Here is a 21,722-nt window from a genome sequence, read left to right on the forward strand (position 1 = left end):
AGATGAAATGAGGTGAATGAAAGGAGGCAATTCGACACAGCCTTAGGCTACTATTGACTCTGACAATAGGTCAGAAAGAGGCTCATCTGCTTCCAGATGCAAGTTAACTGGGTGGTAAACTGAAACCATGGAAAGCAGAATCGCAGATAAGGGGGGACCACTGTACCAGTACCGATGTTTTCCCTTAGTGTTGTGATCACTGGACATAGTAGCCCACACACCTCTTTATAGCAATTCCTGATAAGTTACATGGTGAGGTCATGTGACTACTTCCTCTCCTTTAGATGACTGGATTAGGAAACAGTAGTACTTCCAAAAGAACTAAATGGTCACCAGAAAACTGGGCAAAACATATCCCTATCCTCATATTCTTCTCTTTTGAATGGCTTTAGCAGTTTATTCACATGCAATTAACATATACTTATGGAGGTTATCTAATATGTATAGCAGATATCTTTTATATTTATTTTTATTTATAACTATCTATTAAACATCCTTAAATAACCAATGATTACAATGGTAGCAAAGACTTATCCACGTAGATTACCAGTAATCTTTTATCTTATTTTTCTAATCTGTATTCTTTCAGTTAAAAAAATAGAGAAAAAAAATCATAAAGCCATTCAGTCATCAATACCAAGTCTTCCTTGCTGAAGAATTCATGATAATTTAAAATGATGGCAACCATATTTTTTCATTAAACTTTATAATCAATGAATGATCACTAAATTCATTTCCTTAGACCCCAGTTTTTCCATTTATTTGCAGATTCATATTCCAAAATGACTTCAATCACTTTCTAGTACATCAGCCTAGTCCTACTTAGGCTTACTGATTTCATTGTAGAGCTTTCTTGTACCTTTCTACTCTAATCTGTCTAACCCAAGTAGTTCATAAATTCTACCAACAATCTTCTAACCCAGTTTCCTACATATTTATATGACATTTCTACTTATCTCTATCACCGTATCTAGTACATGCAGTAGTATAAAGATACTTGTCTCCTTGTCTGTATTCCCTTTTGAGTTTTGAGACCTTCAGGGCAAGAGCTATTTTTCAACTCAGACTATCTTCCACTTAGCAATACTTCGTACATAGTAGATACATATAAATGTCTGAGGCATGAAGGGATTTCATAAATTGTGTTAAAACACATTTTAGAATGTGTTATGAATATATGTTAAATTTATAGTTTAAATTGATACATATCTCAAATTTACTAACTTTTAAAACTGAATTTACTTTAGGTTAATCTGCCTTCCTTCTCTCTCTCCCTGCTTCTGTATACATAGAAATTTTCTGTACAGGTATGTTAGAAAAACCTATTACGTTTATCTAATGCCCACACAGACTAAAACAAAAATACCATATAAGAGATACATAATAAATGCTAACTGATCAACACATATCCTAGAAATCATCTTAGAAATTAAAACTAGCTGAGGTAACTCTCAGACCTCCTCATACATGAAAGGTAAGTAAGGTGCTTTGGTAGCAACATTCAGTTTATGTCATGATGAATTAAAATTTAAAAAATTACTATTTATTCTTAGTGAGACTCGCTACAGAAATGGCTTAATTTACCACATATATCAACTTGGAAAATGTCTTTTGATTTTTAACGAAGAATTCTTACGTTTACTGATTTAAAAAAGTTTTTTTTTATGTTTTTATGTATTTTTGAGAGACAGAGAGAGAAAGCGAGAGCAGGGGAGGGTCAGAGAGAGAGGGTGTTACAGAATCCAAAGCAGGCTCCAGGCTCTGAGCTAGTTGTCAGCACAGAGCCCCATGCGGGGCTTGAACCCACAAACCGTGAGATCATGACCTGAGCCAAAGTTGGCCACTTAACCAACTGAGCCACCCAGGTGCCCCTTTACTGATGTTTTGAAGAGGAGACGAATCAACCATTTTAAGAAACTTTTATATTAAACGACGTACCATAAGGCAAAATTCTAAAAAAAACACTTTCAGATGAAATTGGAACACCAGGATCCAGGACCTATTTATTTAATGGAATGACTAATAATATTAAAAATAGCTGATTAAAAATAGTTCATCTTAATTTAAACTTAATTTAAATAAAAGTTAACTATGAGCTATGTGCCCCTGGCAGTATTCTGAGTCTTGTAACCATATTAAATCATTTTACCTTCAAAACAATCCTCTGTGGCTGGCGCTGTTCCATTTCATCACCGAACCAAGGCCCAAAATGGCAATGCATTCTACCCAAGCCACACAGCTGGAAAGAAGTCTTAGATCCCACTCAGTTTTCTTAACCACCACGCTCTACCTTTTCCTAAAAGATATTCATTAACTATAACTTGGTGACTAATCTACACATTGACATAGATTTTTTTTTTAAGAATGTTCTTAAACTAATAATCAGAAGAAAAACAACCAGCAAGCGGCTATCATTTTCTGGCTATACAACATCAGTCGTGTCCCTTCACTCTTGTATGCCTTAGTACTTGTCTAACTTTCTCTTCAGGTTTCTTTTGAACTAAAGATATGATTTTTTAAAAAAGAAAAAAATATGAAGATTAAGTTAGGTGTTGCATATGAATATTCTTCAGAAAGTATAGAATGCTATGTCAATATAAATTTACTTTTATTCATATTTGTTATTTTAACTCTTGTATGATCAGTGATATAAAAATACAAAACATATAAAATATTTTAGCCATCCCCACTCCCCTCTCCTGTAGTTGATTGTTTAATACTACATGGTAGAAGAATAAAAAATATCAATGTATTTATTCATAACTAATTAAAAATAATCTGGTAAGTAAAAAATTCACAGCAAATATTCCTCTGCTTTAAACAAAGTGAAAGTAGTTTTTGAAATTCAAAATTAGGAGTATGTAAGACAAAAATAGGCAAAATAAAACAAATCAGCCAAACTGGTATCATTCTGAAAAAAATCAGTATTGACATTAATGACTTGCGATGAATAGAATACATATCTAACTGCTTAATGAATTGATGTAAACGTTTTAATTAAAAAAACCTCTACAAATGTGTTGTTTTCTTCTCCTAATTCATTCTTCCTCTACTAAAGAAAAATAAAAATAAAATTCCAGAAAGTTAAGAAGTTTAAAAATCCCTAAAATATGAAAAAGCAACCTGGTTGCTCTTCAGTCTTAAGAAAAATTTCTTAAATTGATCTTTTAAAATATTAATTTCTTATATGACACTTGACAAAAAACACTCTACTTAGAACTACAACTGGTGATTGTAGCTAATGAACTACTGCTAAAAATATTATAAGGTAATATTTTATTTATATATACATCTCCCTATTTATTACATGCATATACATCTACCTGATACCCTTTTTTAGAAAAACGTGAAAGCCTTGTGATGTGCTAGATATTATGCCAAATTAGTTCCCGGAGATATGATAGTGAAGACAACACAGATGACCCCTATTTTCAGAGTTTTAAAATTACTAAGGGAGTCATATGTTTAATAGTTCCTCAAATGTAATTTTGTTAAGTGCCATGAAAGGTAAATATAGGGTAATATAAAAATATGTAACGGGGGACACTGGTGTCACATGAGGCTTTAGGAAACGCTTCCCCAAGGAAATGAGATTTGCAGATGAAGGATTTGGTTGGGTATGGGAGGGGGTGTTTGCGTGGAATGATTTTAAGAAAAGAGAACTGAAAATGTATAGAGCTCAGAGTGGAAGGAGGCTGGTCCTTTCAGTGAACTGAAAGGAGGCTTTCTTGGCTGGAGCAGAGCAATCAACAGGGCGACCCACAGGAGACCATTCATGCGAGACTTAGAGGTCAGCTGGGGGACACTAGTCATTGAGGCCATTAAGCAGGACAGGGACATGATCAGGAAATGGAAAAAGAAAATATTTGAAGTCATGATAGCTCATAGGGAAATATTTCATAAAACAACATAATCAGAAATCATAGAGCTCTTCGGAGAGTATTGATTTTAAAGTTTGTACAGAAATGCTAGATCTAGATAATGAGACAGAAGGAATAAAAAACAGGTGTTATACTGGTGTTAAATATTAGAAACCATTTGTTTTAAAAAAAATAAATAAAATGTCAAAGATCTTAGTCCTATACCAAAGAATAATCTCAAGATTATATTTGATACCACAAATATGCTCACTTTATAAACTTTATAGAAAGAGGTGTTAGAAATAATTATGTTTATTTATTGTTACTATGGGAAGAGTTTCCAAAGTAGAACAGATGCTCAGCCTTTCGTAGGTGGAATATATATAGTTAAGGTGATATAAATATTTCACAAAGTTTATCAGTTACTTATATATATTATACATGTAATATATATATATATATATATATATATATATATATATATATACTTAAGTGGAGTATATATAGTTAAGGTGATATTAATATGACTATTTCACAAAGTTTATGAGTTACTGACATTTGTTAATGTCCTGGCTATCCATGTCCCATTTACACCCTTATGGGATACACATCAAGACTCAGAGGAAATCATTCTTATTATGAATTTGCATCAGAGCTTTCTTTATTTAAAAGTTATCAACACTTACGTAACTAGGGCCATTCATCTCCATCATCTGCAGATAATTCATTTCACTCTGACGCTTGCCTGTAGGTTCTGTTATTCGCTTCAGGCTAGAACTGTCTTCGGCAAAGGACAGTCTCAGGAAAAGGACTTTGTTAAGTACTTCTAACTACTGACACTCTCTGCTCATAGGTATGGGCTCTGAGGTGACAACGCTTACACAAGTTCCAGACTAAAGCAGTAAACTGAGTCAAGATTACTAGAGTTCTTGAATGCAGTGGGTTTCAAGAATTAATAACACAGGACTGGCTGCACAAATTCAGAAGTTTTATTTTATTTCAGTTCTCTGTTTGGAAAACTATTTTCATTTCCACACATCCAAGGAAGCCCTTTCAGTTTCTTTTCAAGCTGTCTTAGACTATCCTTAGACTGTAACAACTCAATAAACTGCTTTTATAAATGAAATGAAACATTAAAAATTCTCTCACTAAACCCTCAGTTCTCCTTACTTTACATGGTATATAGTTATTTATATAGGTTCATAGACTCTCTTTTTCTCAGGATATAATTGAGTGAATTGATTGTGCAACAAAGGCCTTACTGGAATGGCTATATTGGTGGACAGTGTTCACAGAGTCAGGGAGGACCTGCTGCTTTTAAGCAAGGCTGATTTTACTTATGGATATCATGCCTGCAAAGTCCGCTCAGAAATCCTGGCCTGCAGGGTGTCTGACACAGTGCGGCCAGTCAGGTCAGGAAGGTCACTTCCGGACAGTTTAGGAATATTAACAAACTTCTGTGACCCTAAGAGAAGAGGAGTACACCCAAAGGTGCATGCCACATGGGTGAAATCTGATGTATAGTTTAAAGGTTTGGGCCTGCTAACCTCAAATTAGCAAACAATAGATATTTATTTAAGAATGGAGATTTTAAAAGTCCAACCTGAGGTTCCTTATATAAATTTCCAGATAAAAATGAATTAATTTGAAGCTCTAAGGCTTTTACTGTAGAAAAATAAGTCAGCCTCCCAGTCTAAAAATGATGAAATTTCCTAAAACTCAAATTCTCAAATAATCGTGGTTGACCAAACAGAACAAAAAATATTAGTTGATTTCTATATTTTATCATTCAACATCCTTCAAAGAACAATGGCCTTGGGATATTCATAGTCTTATTTTTTTTTTTAAAAGTACATATTTCATTGTTGTACATCACAGTATCCCTAGTCTTGATTTTCACACTTATAAAAATAACTGGTATACAGTTACCTCAAAGACCAATAATCTTAGCTTAATATGCTATGATATGACAATGATATCTTTCTTGTGTTTAATGTGTGTGAACACTCAAGTAATAAACTTAAATGATAAAATTCAGAATAATCATTCTAAGCCTTAAAAACTGTTCAACCCACTTGTTGACAAAACATTACATAAAGTGCAGCTATCACTCTACTTTTGCATCGTATATATCATTGACCTTAATTTGTGCAGCTAACTTTCTTGACAGTGTATTAAAGAAGTAAAGTTGTCATTTTTATTTTAAATCTGAAGAGCCAAATCAAAACATTCTACATGATTTATGTTATATGTGATATTAGTTAACATTCTGAACACTGATGGGATATGTGTTCATCTCCTACTTACCCATGAAATTGAGATAGCCTTCTCCTCCAAGAGCATGAGTAATGAGTCGAATCATTTTATGAAGCTGTATTCCACGATCAATAACTGGAGTAAACGGGGTCAGAACACTCATGTTGGTATACATTTCAGCATCCATCAACCAAAATGCCAGTGTCTTATCTCCAACGAGTGCCTACAGAAATAAAAGTCACTGAGATAAATGCAAAGGATAGGTACTAAGTAGCTGTGATTTACACTAGGGTAACATGTGATTACACAGGATGGGAAACCATCTAGGAGATGGCGTTAGTATTAATTTTATGTGTTTTCCAATAGTTGCTTTCTATGCTGAAGGTGAACTGGTATAATCATGTGAGCTGGTCAGAGATCAACGCACCTATTTTCAGGACTGAGTTTTATATTATTATTATGTTTTAATGTTTATTTCTGAGAGAGGGAGAGAGAGAGAGAGAGAGAGAGAGAGAGAGAGAGAGAGAGAGAGAGAGAGAGAGAGAACGAGAGTGCGAGCCAGCAAGAGCTAGTGCATTAGTGCACCAGCAGGGAGGGGCAGAGAGAGAGAGGGAGACACAGAATCCAAATCAGGCTCCAGGCTCTAAGCTCTGAGCACAGAGCCCAAGATTGGGCTGGAACTTGTAAACTGCAAGATCATGACCTGAGGCAAAGTCCTAAGTCCAACAGACTGAGCCACCCAGGTTCCCCAGGACTGATTTTTATTTTTAAAGAACTTAGTAAAAACTCAGGATAAGCCACTTGAATATTTGAATTGAGGCTTCAAATTTTATGAAGTTGGAATATTTATGATAATTGTTGAGAATACTAAATAAACTTTAAAATTAGTTTGCATTACCACTTTATTTGTTTTGAAAGAATGGAAGATTTTCTTAAAATTCATTTGTATGTATATGTATTTATATTTATGTATCTGTATTTTTATATATAAAATATGTACATAAATATACTAAAATGGACTCTATTACCCTCCAGCAGAGGATTGACAGCTTTTTCTTAAAAAATAAAATTAGCTTTCTCATTGAATTTACCATCTAATTTAAAATTAGTTTGTTTTATAGGAAAATATAACAGTTGATAAATGGGGCAGGTAACTCCTAAACACCCTGAGTAGCAGAAGACAGGCCTCTTAATAATCTAGACTTTTTATGGCTAAAAATGGCTAACTAATACAAAATGTTTTTCATTGATAAAAATATATAGTGAAACATGAAAGAGCATAAACTGTAATCTCCACGCCCTTAATTATTATAATCTGTAGTCTATTTTGATTAAAATGACTTTTGTTTAAAATACTGTTTCAAGACTATCTACTCATTTGGTGGGTCTTGTACTTATTTTGAGGGCCAAGAAAGAATTAGCTCAGAATACAGCTCCTCGCACAAGATTTCTGAAACTTTGATTAGATGATAATTGTCATCTATCTTACTGGAGTTCAAATTATTTCAATTCATCAAAGTAGACTGTTCTCTGACTGACTCATAGGTAAATATTTTAAGATGAAATATACAAAGTGGGATGTGTACAGTTAGGAAGTGAATTATGTCCTCAAATTCATGTTGAAGTCTTAATGTGACTATATTTAGAGAGAGGGTCTACAAACAGTAAGCAAGATTAAATAAGGTCATAACAGTGAGGCTCTAATTCAATGAGTGGTGTCCTCAGATGAAGAGAAAGAGATACCCATACAGAGTGCGCTGAAGAAAGACCACGTGAGAACTCCGGGAGAGGCCTCGGATAGAAAATAAACCCGCAGACACCTTGATTTTGGACTTCCGGAGCTGAGAGAAATACAGTGCTGTTGTTTATACCACCCTGTCTGTGGAAATCGGCTATGGCAGCCAGAGCAGACTAATACACATACCAATAAAATGCATCCTCAGTCGGACATATAATTTATAGCACTGTATAAAGTTGGTTCAAAAATAGGCTCCATTGCTAACAGTTTGAAGATAACACATATAAGATATACATGCTCTTAAACAATTTGAACTTTTCACTTGTTTTAAATTGTTTCATTACATTCTTATGTGGAACTGGGTTTATATCTTTAATTTATGATTACATTATAAAACTATTTTGATAAATTCTGATTAGACTTTTACTAAGATGCCTATTTTTCTATAGTATTTATTTTATATATATATATATCTTTATAATTTTATCAGATTTAAGAGTCAATGTATTTTTTGCTTTTAGAAAGAGCTACAAAACTTGCATCGTTTTGTTCATTCCTGACAATTTTTCATACCAGACAGAATGATCTGAATCCTTAGTGTATAAAATAATTCTTGGTAATCTATAATTTTCTGGGCATTTTGGAAGGAAAATTATGAAAACAGTCTAAGTATTGCATCTTTAATTTGTTTAGTCCATTCATTTACTATTCCATTCATTTATACAAAATAAATATATTTAGAGTATTCAAAATATAGTTACAATTGCTAGGTGTTTGCAATATAAAGAATTTATGCATTTATTTTAGTTTTCATATTGTTATATATTGGGTGAGAGTTCCTTCACACTTAAATTAGTATTATTTGTTTTTATTCTTTTTTAGATTGTAGTTTGTTCGTTCGTTCTTTCTTTCTTTCTTTCTTTTTTTTTTTTTTTTTTTTTTGGTAGGTATTTATTTGATCTGGTCTACAGCTAATTTAAGTTGAAAAGAAACCACTGCCCTGATTTGGAAGATACAAAATTTAATATATGTTTACATCATGAATCAGCAAACTTTCTGTAAAGGCTCCATAGTACACTTTCTCAGTCTCCACTCCTTAAATCTGCCATTCTGGCTCAAAAGCAGCCACAGACAATATATAACTGAATGAGGTTGGCCATGTTCCAATGACTTTTACAAAAACAGGCAGCAAGAAGAACTTGGCACATGGGCTTTTGTAGCTCACCTCTGGTCTACTTAACGCTTTCTTAATAATTAGGGGAGACACCTGAAAATCTACCTGTTTACATTAAAAGGTCAAATTCTGCTAAAATAACAGACTTATTGTTTGAGCTTCAATTTTCTTAAAACACATACTGCAAATAATTTCAGAAATGTTTACTGTCTCCCTTATAATGCATAATGAATACATTTTATGTTGTTTATGTTTATGAGGATTAATATGACTTTAAATAACTAAATAGCTTTTGTTCCTCCCTTTATTTTTGTTTATTGAATGACTACTAAAAGCAGTCACAATGCTAAGGATGGATATAAAAGAGAATGGAAAAAAATGTCTGCCTAAAATGTGGTAAGAGCATGGAGAATGAGGCAACTGTTTCCCCTCACACAACTAGACGAAGACTTCAGGGAGAATATGACATGAAAGTCAGGGCAGGAGGGCTTCGCGAGAACTCCCTAGGTACACTAAGCATTTGCAGGTGTGTGGGAAAGTGCCCAATTGGAACAGGGTTGACCTAATCTGGAATGGGTGGGAATTTTATAGTGCTGAAGAATAAAATGCTTGGACAGTTGAGCAGAAAATGAAAGTGGAAACTTTGGCTTGGGCCTGAATATGAGTGGCCTTAAACAAGAAGATTTAATCAAAAGATGTGGGTTCGACAAAATGAGCTTTGCCCTTTGGAAAATACCTCAGGCTGCATTAGTAAGGATGGGCCAAAGCTAGAGAAACAGGGGTCAGAGTGATTACTTAGCAAGAGAGTTCGGTGATTGCAGGAAAAAATGATGAAAGCTTGTCAAAAGGCATACGAGAAAACCTCTAGAAAAAACCTAAAATGGAAGTTAAAATTAACCTGGATCAGCACCAATATTCCTCATGCTACAACAAAGGAAAACATGTAAGAGAACACTTGCAACTGTCATTTACAATTTTTTAATTACAGTTTTGCAGAGTAAAAATAGTACTGCATTTTGAAGCTAGAATTTACAGATCTGTAAAATATTTTTAAATGTTTTTCAAGTCTTTGCAGTTTTTACATAAAGATAACTATAAATTATATTAACTGTATTAAACCTCAGATATTTGTATTTAGATATTTTTGTATTAGATATGTTAATAAATACAGAGAGAGACACAATTAATTTATATACATATTCATGTACCTGATCATGACTCTCTGCATAAGCAATGCATTTTTCAAGGTAGCGTCTGTTTGTGAGTGTGTATACAATATTGCCCATGTTCCAATCTTCATCTTTAAACTCTTTAAGGAGCTAAATGCAAGAGAGAAAATAATTTGAATAAACCATTAGAGTTCTTACTTTAAATCACTATCTGAGTGCATCCATCACGAATCCAAATGATTTGATATATAGATACAAGTGCACCCACGTAGCAAAAGTATCTTTGGTTAAACTTTTACTAAAATCGCAGATTTTATACAGACTGTCCAAATGACAGTGCGTGCGTTTGGTTTTGGGCAGATGGTTTGATCAGTGCCCTTTAGGATTTTTTCAACCCTTTTCCCCCCTGTAACAACCGCTACCTCTTGATCAATGACCACAATGAAGTGTTATTGTGCAATATACCTTTCTATAACTTTCAAAAGGGAGATATATACTTGCTACATTTTTAGGTTTGAATCAAGAAAATTTTAGCAGGAATACTGTTTTGTTCCTCTTTTAAAAATGATAACTAAAGAAAAAAACAACAGCTGTTATTTGAAAGTTTAAAGGCTACGTATCATGAAATAACTACTATCTTAATAGACCACACACTTGTCTCTCTACTTCAGTTGCCACTCAGTCTCTGATCTGGCTTCTGCTCCATTTCAATGCAAATTACCTTGCCAAGACTGCAGATGACTAACTCTTAGGTTAATATTTTCTCTATCTTAGGCAACTATTTGCTGTACATGTTTGGAGTACTGACTCTATCCCTTTCTATGAACAGGTTTTCTTCTTACTCTACCAGAGTGAAGCTCTTGGTTGTTTTGTTTGGTCTTGCCACCCCTCTAGGCACCCAGGAGGCTCCCCCTCTGCCTATCCTATAAGTTGATGCTCCTCAAAGTTATTCCTAAAAATAGCCTCTTTCTTCTACTCAATACACTCTTTCTGCATTGGCTCATTCCTCTGTCCAAAGTGTCAGTTGCATACTGATATGCAGAATTCCAAGATGGTCCTCATGATTCCTGCTCCTCCATGTTCACATTTCTGTGCAATCCTTTACCTAAAGTGGAGGTGGGACCTTGAGAAATATGATAGATGTCCTCTAGGGAAACCATGAGGTAGCAACTGAGTTATGTTTTAAGTTTTTAAGATTGTGATAATTTGTTACACAGCAACTAATGCAAAACTACTGCAGATTTTGGTTCAAGAAAGGGATTCAGGCCTGCTCATATATTCCTTTGTTGACTTTTGTTCTATGGAAGTCAGATGTGCTTAGTCATGTCTCATAATTTCAGTGTGAATTGTTGGGCACCAGACAGCGGACTGTGTTAGGCAGAATAATGGCCACCCATGGGTTGTTCACATCATAATGCCCAGAAGCTGTGAATATGTTGCCTTACATGGAAAGGACTTTAGAGAAGCGATAAAGTGAAATACACTGAAATGAGATGATTATCCTGGATTACTTGAATGGGTCCAACATAACTGCATGGACCTTTCTAAAAAGTCGTGAGTTGTCAGAGTAATAGCGAAATGTGAAGATGCTATTCTGTTGGCTTTGAAGATGGAGGAGGGGGCATGAGTATAGGTGGCTTTTAGAAAACTAAAAGCCTTTAGAAAAGGCAAGGGAACTACAGCCTCCAGAAGAAATGCAGCCTTGCCAATACCTTAGTTTTAGCCTAGTAAGACACATTTCAGATCTGTTACCTTCAGAATTATGAGACTATAAAATGGCTAACTGGTGTTGTTTGAAGACATTGTTGTGGTAATTGGGTACAGCAACAATTTGAAACTAATGTACAGATCTACACAAATATGGCAAAGATAATTTAATAGAAGAATAGGCTTTTCAACAAATCATGCTGGAAGAGCTAGAAATCCACAAGCAAAAAACAAAAACAAAAAAACCCTTGAACTAAAGAACTAGGTCTTACACATTTATTGCACAAATAAATTGCATGGACTTCAATGCAAAAGTAAAAGTATAAAGTGTTTAATAGAAAACATAGGAGACTCATAGAATTCTTAGTCTTGATACCAAAAAAAAAGTGCCTGTAAGAAAAAAATGATAAATTGGCCCTCATCAAATTTACTATAGACAAAGAATTTTTGCTCCGTGAAAGTCCACATGAAAAGGATAAAAAGATTAAGCAACAGATTGGGAGAAAACATTTGCCAACTACATATCCAACAAAAAAGTTTAATCTAGATTATATAAAGAACTCTCAAAACTCCACAGTCAACAAATGAGACAATTAGAAAATGGTCAAAAGACATGAATAGACATTTTATCATGGAGGATATATAGTAGGCAACTATACACATGAAAAGATATTCATCATCATAAGCCTGTAAGGAAATGCAAATTAAAACCACAGTTAAATATCACTTCCCATCTATGATAGAATGACTAAAACAAGTGCAAGGTTGTACAGAAACTGGATCTCTCCAACATTGTCAGTGGGCATGAAAAATGGTACAGTTATTCTGGGCAAGTTTCACAGTTTCTTAAAAATTTAAATATTCAGCTACTTAAAATAAATATCCAACTACTATATGATTCAGTAATTACACATTTTGGCATTAATCTTAGAGTAATTAAAATTTATGGCCATACAAAATCTGTACACAAATGTTTATAGCAGCTTTATTTATAATAGCCCATAGCCCAAACCAGAAGCAATCCAGATGCCTATGATAGGTGAATGATTAAATGAAGTGTAGTTTATCCATACCATGGAGTATCATTCAGCAATAAAAAGGAATGTACTATTGATACATGCGACAACCTATATGAATTTCCAGAGAATTTTGCTGAGTGAAAAATGGCAATCCCAAAAGGTTAAAAAATTGTACGATTTCATTTATATCACCTTCTTGAAATGAAGAAAAAATATTATAGAAATGGAGATCAGATTAGTGGTTGCCACAGGTTAAAAAGTGACTGGGAAAACATGAGGGAACTTTATGGTGATGGAAGCATTCTATATCTTAACTATATAATCTCAGTATCCTGCTTGTAGTACTGTACTAGAGTTTTACAAGGTGTTACCCATTGGAAGATACTGGTTAAGAGTACACCAGATCTCACTGTATTACCACTGTTCTTACAACAACATGGGAATCAACAATTATTTTAATATGAAAAGTTTAATTATAAAACTTTATATAATATAAATACAAAGTAGTCAGTAAATATTTGGTAGAATTGATGTATAAATGAATGAATTCAATTAAATGCTTATCTTAATTTAACATAAAAAGGTAATAAAAGGTAGGTAGGTGATAAAAATGATAAAATAAAATGAAAGGCAATGCAGCAAATTTGGCATATTTTAGATAGGCAAGTATTTGTTTAGTAAGTGATTAAATATGATTAAATGTGGTATTCCAAACTATTGATTTTGAACAATAGAAGTAGAAATAATTTTCTTTTGAACAACAAAAATGTGAATGAAATCTAGCATTCTGATATAACTCAGACCCTATGGGTAGATAACAATGCCGTATATTCTGAGTACAGCTACAATTTGGATTAATACTCTTGTGTGCTTAACTGGAATTTGAGGAAATCATAGTCATTGATGGGATTAATTTTTTAAATGCACAAATTACAAAAATATAGGGAAAACACTGAGGTTTTTGTAACATTATTTTAACTTTCTCTTTGGGTCCCACTTTTGTGACGGAGAAAGATTTTCAAATAGTTACATAAAACAGAAGATAACATCTGCCTTTAGAGAATTCACGATCTGAGAAGACATGATGTTCATGTCCTACACCTAGGACAACATATTTTTCTATTTGTATGAGGTACTGACTACTACAGTAACTTGAGCATACAAGGTACCAAAATGTTTTGTAAGTTAAATTAAATATGTTAAAAAAAAACCTGACATCATTGGCAAGCAAAGGAAATATCTCATTGTGGGCTATGATGGGGGAATAATTCTATGTTGATGTACACCTTGAAATATTCTTAAATCTGCACAAAAACTGGTAGAGACTTTTCAGTAGGAGGTGAGAAAAAAGTCTGCATGAAAGATTGGAAATCCTAAAAGATGGTGGGTAAAGACCTGTAAACAAAAGTGACAAAATTGAATACCACACCTTTTTTTTTTTAATGTCAGATATAAAGCAACTTTCCCAGGTATTAAAGCTAGAATACATATTTGTTTCTTTGATTTTCAACCTAATCATCTCTGGAAAACATTTGCTTTTTTGACTTGACAATGTTTAGGAATCATTATAAATGGAGAAGCAAAAATTATGTTGGTAAAGATTTAATGTCACAGTTGTGTATTGCACAAATTGCCTGGCGGGTACAGGAAAGAAAGTTAAGATAAGATTACAATAATTAGTTCCTTCAGAGCAGGCCCCAAAGTTTTTCTATCCAAGGCCAAACTCATCTACCACTGTGATGTTATGGTACCAATTCATGTGTGTACCAAAGGGCTCATCAGAAAACTATGCTTATTTGATATAAAGCTGACTCTTCATTCATATTCAACCTATCATCATGAACATAATCACTCAGAAGTGTTCAATGTCAAATCTAAGTCTATATAACAACATATAGCCAAATATTAAATAAAACAAAATATAATGCAAGCTACTTGTTATTTAATTTAATAAAATGTATTAGAAATCATGTGCAAGGTGTCATGTACAATTATGCATTCCTAGTACTTGGCACATGGTAAGGATTTCTAAATGTTAAATAAAGGAATGGATGAATCTAAATCTGCTCAGGTAAAAATATACTATGAAGCAAGTAAGGGGAATTAGGGAGTAACTTTTCCATTGAGGATCTGCAGGGAGGAATGGATGCTTTGATGAAGGTGAATGTGTTTTAAATATAGAGCACTGAAGTTTAAACTGGATTGATAATGCAAAATTCCATGTACACAGCTCACATTCTATTCATATTTCCCCTTGCCTAAATAACACACGTATGAATACTTTAAACTAGAACTTTTAGAAGTTTGTGAAACATCGAATTAAAAAGCATAAGAATAAATATGCTAATGATAAATTTTTTAATACTTCAATTATTATAATTGTAATATTTGTAAGTAATGATCACAAGTTAAATAAATCAAAGAAATAATAAATAAACCAACATAATACATAGAGTGTATAGGGGAAACATTTGCATAAAATCTTACCTGGATCCACTTGTCTGGAATAGCCATGGCTAATCGGTAGTCAAAGCCGACGCCTCCCTGGGAAATCGGAGAACAGAGAGCTGGCATTCCTGATACATCCTAAAACAAAGTCATCAGTATTATCAGTTCGTATTGCTCAAATCCTTACTAAATATTCTTTTGACAATAAATTTTGGCCCAATAAATAAAAAGCAAATGGATGCATATCTTTTTGGAGTGTTTTGGTAGCATGATTGTAAAAGTAGTTAAAACTATAACAGCATTTCCCACTAAGCTTTTATGTAATGCTTTTCACTGTAGGATGACTTCAATCTCACGAGACTATTTTTTTTTTCCTTTTCTTTCATATGACAAAGAGAACAGAAAATAGTCAAACGATGACTGCTAAAACATAGTATCTTAGACTTATTTTTGAGCCACTGTATGAACATTGAGCTCTTGCTTTCAAACACAAAAAAAATACATGTAGCATTTATCTGTTAGGCTTGTTCTCTCCGCATAAAGTACCGACATGGAGTATTTTGTGAGCACTTAGCTTTGGAGGAGCTAGGAGACAGTATATTAAGAATGAGAAATAAGATGGCTTTAACTCTAGTTGGAAACACTTGAAATGAAAATAAAGGTTATCTAGTGGATCCTCATAATCTAGAAGACACAGAAACAGAAGCTCACATAGGTGAAGGGATTTCTAAAGATATGTTTCTCCAGGATAGAGTCAGGAGTCAGATGCCAGGCCCTTCAACACAGTATCTCCTCCTGTGTCATGCCATCACTAAACTACTGATAATTGGGAAGTTACAAAAAGAAAATAAAAAGATGGTATAAGGACCCAGATGTAGCAAAATATATTATAATAGCAATTATGGTAAAATGTGAGACATGTATCAGCAATTCTAACTCTACAATATCTTTCAAATAAATTGTTTTCCTTTGCTCCATTTCTACAAGCATCATCTTATATAATCTTCATTACTCCTTGCTTAGATATTATGCTTCCGAAAGGAATTCCTGTCTCCAGTTTCCCTTCACACTAAGTGCTGCCAAATTAACAATTTATGAGACAGTACCCTAGCACTGCTTAACAATGGCTTTCAATACCCAACAATCAAAAATTCGAATTCTTTGGTTAAAGTTTCAACCATCATACTTTAAGCATTGACACTATAATTTCCTATTTGATTATCTGCCTCCTTACTTGGTGTTAGAATATAGGGTCCATGGAACAAGGGTTTTGTTGTTGTTCACTGATATATGGCAAAAATTCAGAGCAGTAGGAAAGTAACTGGCATAAAGCAGGAGCTCAAGAAAATTTGATGAGTGAATGAATAAAGGTGCCATCAGGAATTTGAAGGTAAATAAGACAGAATATTTGACCTTTGGGATTCATAAACTAAGACCTAAATAAACATATACACACTTATTATCATGCAATAATAATGTGATATAGTTGTTATAATTGTTAACTGAAGTACATAGAAAGCAGAAGGGAGAGACCTGTATCTTTCCAGCATGATTTCTACTATTAAATTTCAAGTAATAATATATCATTCAGTTTGAAATATTCACTCTTCTCTGTGCTTGTCACAAGCTTTTCTATGTGTGTCACTGCCCAAACTCTTCCTTGTATTATTACCCTTATTTTCTATAAAAGACTATTATACAATTTGAGCTCTTTGAAACTTAATTCAAATGCTTCTTCATCTACAGAACCATCTCCAAACTCTTTCCACAGAAAAGCTAGGAAAAAGAAATATATGACCTCTCTGGACTTCTAAAATAATTTATTAATTGCTTTCTAATGGAAGAGAGATAGAGTTAAATACAGTGTATAGTAAAATACATCTGTAAGAAAAAGAAATATTTGCCAACAAAATCTTAGTTCTACATAGTACTTCATAGGTTATAACTGTAAAATGACAAAAACAAGAAAAAGATGCAAATTTAATGGAAAAAAAATTCAAAGAAGTTATATCTATCAAGTATGCCACATTTCCACTGATACAGTAAGTAGTTAGTTTGATTCCTTATAAACATTGACTGTATATGTTTTAAATACCAGCTACTCGTATTAGGCACTGGAATTATAGACAAAAACTGCCTTCACAGAAGAGTTCTCATGAGACTAATAAGAGTTTTCCTAAGGCTGGTGATAGGCTGGTGTTAAAGATATTTTTTCTCAAGAAACATTAAGGTGCACTCTACATTTGCTCTAAAGATAGTTTTAGGAAATATTTTGATAGGAAATAGAATCTGCTAAGAAAAATATTTGGATACCAGTTGGTCTTGACTCCTAAAACTGAATCCTTAGAAAGCTACTCCATTAATTCATATGAGATATTTGTAGTTCTCTTTTGAAAGAGGGGAGTTTATGACTATCCTTTTAAAATCTTAAAAAGAAAAAAAGAGTAAACATAAAGGCCACCAAAATGAATATATTTTAAAGAAAAAAGGTTAATATCAACATAGCATATAAAAATTATTATGTGTTCCAAATAAAGTTATAGTTCCTTTTTTTTAAAATTTAAGGATCACTTATGACTGTTACAAAGGGAGGGGAAACTTCAATCAAATAATATTTTAAATTAATTGTAGCAAATAGAACCATGGGAAATGGTAGGTATATCATAGGAAAAAAGGCTTCAATTTTAATAACTATCATTATAAATACATTTAAATTTCTAATTGGACTTTATATAAATTGCATTACTTATTTGTTACACCATATTTCTTTCTTAAAAAAAGTTCACGAGGATCAATTTCACATTTTCTAGAGACTCCCACTAGACAGAAAAGTGATGTACTGAAATTGAAGTAGTTTTCAATTTAAGTAGAATAAATTGAAGACACATCATGTTAAAAAAAATCTAAAACCAAGTAGTATAAAGTAGGCTAAAGTCTCAAAGTTTCATTGGTAGGAACAGTGATAATCAGACAAGGACTCCCTAGATGATGAAACTATTTTACTTGAAATGAATGGAAAGATCAATGTAACAATTTTAAGTTTCATGTATTAAATAATTGCTTCTTTTTCTTCAGTACCCAATTTTTATTTATGCTGTCATTAATTGTTGGTAGTAATTTTTCATTTATATTGTCTCTGTTTTGAAATGCCATAAACATAATCGACAAACTTTTTGATGCTTGACAGATAAACCTATATAAAAGACAAAATAAAAGTTTAAAATATACTGACATTAAAATATATTCAGCACATAAAGTATTAGCACAAGTATTAACAAGATTTATAAGATATGACCGAATTTAAGTAGGTAGAGAGTGTGGAATTATACAAGATAACCAAAACGATGTTATAATTTTGTGTTTTAAAATTGTGTATAATAATTGATTCCAGAAATTTAGGATCCACTGCTCTTATCTTATTTAGAAGGCAAAATGTCTAAAGGAGGTAACTTTTCTCTATCCAGAGATAAACAAGGAACAATTAGACCTAGCTGAAGATTCAGGGTTTTGAGAAAAGATGTATAGAAACAATACAATAATAAATACCACATGTATAGAAGCAATACAAGTAATAGATGCCAGAGGAAGAGGGCTGTCATTACTGCATTTCATTCCCATGAACTAAATGCCAACTATGTGAAAATACAACTGAACTCTAACTCTTCTAACGATATTCTTGCTATTTTTACATGCCAACCACCGCACTTTGTAGAGAACAGTTGTAACATACTAAATTCAATTTTAATAATAATTTCTAGTAAGAGGACTCAGAAAACCAGAGGGATTTTAGAACTAAATCTAAATTAGCATAAGCATTTAACAAACTTCTTAATTTATCACATTTATCACCAAGAGGGGAATTGTCAATTATGCATATACCGAATTATATCATTACAGTGCAGCTTTGGGACAGTTAATCATGAACCTTCAGTAATCATGAATAACTAGTGAACATTTGGCAATCCAAAAGCAGTAACATAAACAAGAAAGGCAATCGCAGCAGAACAAGAGAGACTTCAGAGAAGCTTGCAGGCAGTGATCCATGCCATCTCTAATGATTAAGCCAGGAAAGGAAAAATAAATAAATAAACAGACACACATTAATATTCAATTCTTTTCTCCGCTGAAGGTCTCACGGCGGAAGGACCTGTCCACTGATTAGGATATTTTACTTTCTAACCACTGGCATTTTCTTTTTTAACAATGGAATGATGACAAGTAATTAGCGCACACTATCTCCTAATAGGAAAACAGTGAATTCTAAATAATGTTCCACCCGTACAAGACAGTTGCACGATACTCAGGGTCTAATTTCAGTTATGCAATTATTGACAGCATGAGATTAACCATTCAGCTATTGTATGCCAATAAAATGTTCTATAATAAACGGGTCAGAGGGTAGAGATCATTATGGTTTTACCTCAGCTACTGTTATAGAATCGGGATACAACATGTGAACCAAATGATTTGCCAACATGAGATAAATCAAGGCATCTTCATCTACTTGAAGTCCAAAATATTCATGGTAATCACCTGAAAAAGCTTGACCTAGAGAACAGAAAATCAATATGGATGCATTATGTTAACATGCAAGTATCAAATCAGCACAAATGCCCCCATCAGTCAGTCTACTGAGATCAGTTTTGTTATCAAGGCAAAGTATAATGTACCTCAATAGCATATAATATTATTGTCAGCAAATATGTGGTTTAACTTAGAAAAGTATTCCATATCAAACATGTAGAATTCAGACAATCCGGCAAATCAATTTTTTGATTTTCAAAAATAAAGCACTTTAAATGAAATTTTTAATTTAATTTTAACAAAATTTTGAAGCAAAAACATGAAATGATACCAAAGGGAATTCTAGATTTCAACTTTTAGATATGTTTTTTTGTCATGCCAAGAGACCCCTCTGAAGTAAAGGGAAGCAAATATGAAAACCATCATAAAATTGAAACATAATGTTTATATTATTTTAAATATGTGCTTCAATTTATGCAATACAGATTTCCTATGATGACAAAAAGATTTAACATCCTCCACTTCCTTTTACCTTCTCTTCACCCACATCCTAATTTTGGTTACTTATAGTATGTATCACTTATTGAGGATATACTATATAGTTTCTAATCCTTGAATTGTTTACTCATTTTTCATTAAATCAAATTAGTGCTCAACACCTGCCTTTCTCCCCCTGCTTCCCTACATCACATTTTTTTATTTTGACTCACGTTTTCTTCAGTTTGCTGGATTCTATCACTAAATGATATTTTCAAGTACAATTATGGAAGTTTTATTTATCAAGCTCTTTCAAATTTATACCTGAATGACAACTCAATTATCAAATTCTTGAGTTAAACTTTGTTTCCCTAAGGATTTTATAGATATTGCTCTTGGCAATAGAACTGTATGAGTTCAGCCATTGTTTTCATCCACACAGGTAAATTACTTTTTCTTCCTAAGATGTCACTTGCTGAACTTCATTTTATCACTGAATTTTATAAATTAAACACTTTGTGTCTTGATGTTAATTGCTTTGCCTAATTTTTATTTTCCAGTTCATTTCCCTAACTCTATAATTCCCTGGAAAATACCAAGCCTTCAGAAGAGAGAGGTTCTACAGGGAAATGCAGAAGTTGCATATGTAATCTAGGAGGTGTTGTGATCTAGGAGAGACTCTTTCTTAAGTTTTGCCATGCTTTCCTTTTTCATTCCTTAAGTCAGTTTCTCTCCAAACTGGAGGATATCAGTAAAACCTGTCATGTTTTATAGATACAACTTGCTTCCTAGGAACATTTCATGGGGCACAGCACCATGATTAAGAGCAAATAGCAATATACTTTGAATATAGCTTCTTTCTTGGCTAAAATTTAAAGTCCTTTTTTCAGACTACTTGCTGCTTTAATATTTGGCCATTAAAAATAATTATTATTCACCATATTATCTACTAAGTGATTAGGATTCTGTGATCCCATTTCTTTGCACAACTTTAAGGTTTTTTAATGTTTTATTTATTTTTGAGACAGACAGACAGACTACAAGTGGGGAAGGGGCAGAGAGAGAGGGAGACACAGAATCCGAAGCAGGCTCCAGGCTCTGGGCTGTCAGTACAAAGCCCCATGCAGGGCTTGAACTCACCAGCCCCAGCCGTGAGATCATGACCTGAGGCACAATCTGACTCTTAACCAACGGAGCCACCCAGGTGTCCCTCTTTGCACAACACTGAAACTGAAGATCTCTGATCAATGTTTTTCCTTACAAATTAATGTATACTTTAATTTTAACTGTGAACATCTATATCTAAAATATACATATTTTCTACAGTGTTTAATATGCAAAGGAACCCAC

The 21,722-nt window shown here is 33.2% G+C and overlaps 1 protein-coding gene across 3 annotated transcripts in view; it reads right to left on the reverse strand.

The window, feature by feature from the left end:
* Positions 1 to 21,722, reverse strand: part of GBE1 (1,4-alpha-glucan branching enzyme 1) — a 267,548-nt gene that overhangs the window by 65,709 nt on the left and 180,117 nt on the right. For 2 of the 3 annotated variants that reach the window (XM_029939143.1, XM_029939145.1), the window contains exons 9-12: positions 19,792 to 19,919; positions 15,411 to 15,509; positions 10,237 to 10,347; positions 6,168 to 6,339 (exon numbers count right to left, since the gene is read on the reverse strand). In XM_029939143.1, the coding sequence (XP_029795003.1) occupies positions 6,168 to 6,339; positions 10,237 to 10,347; positions 15,411 to 15,509; positions 19,792 to 19,919 (510 nt within the window). The remainder of the gene's footprint in view (positions 1 to 6,167; positions 6,340 to 10,236; positions 10,348 to 15,410; positions 15,510 to 19,791; positions 19,920 to 21,722) is intronic. The other variant, XM_029939144.1, reaches the window with a different exon arrangement.

The sequence above is a fragment of the Suricata suricatta genome, chromosome 5, assembly GCF_006229205.1.
Source record: "Suricata suricatta isolate VVHF042 chromosome 5, meerkat_22Aug2017_6uvM2_HiC, whole genome shotgun sequence".
NCBI classification, from domain to species: domain Eukaryota; kingdom Metazoa; phylum Chordata; class Mammalia; order Carnivora; family Herpestidae; genus Suricata; species Suricata suricatta.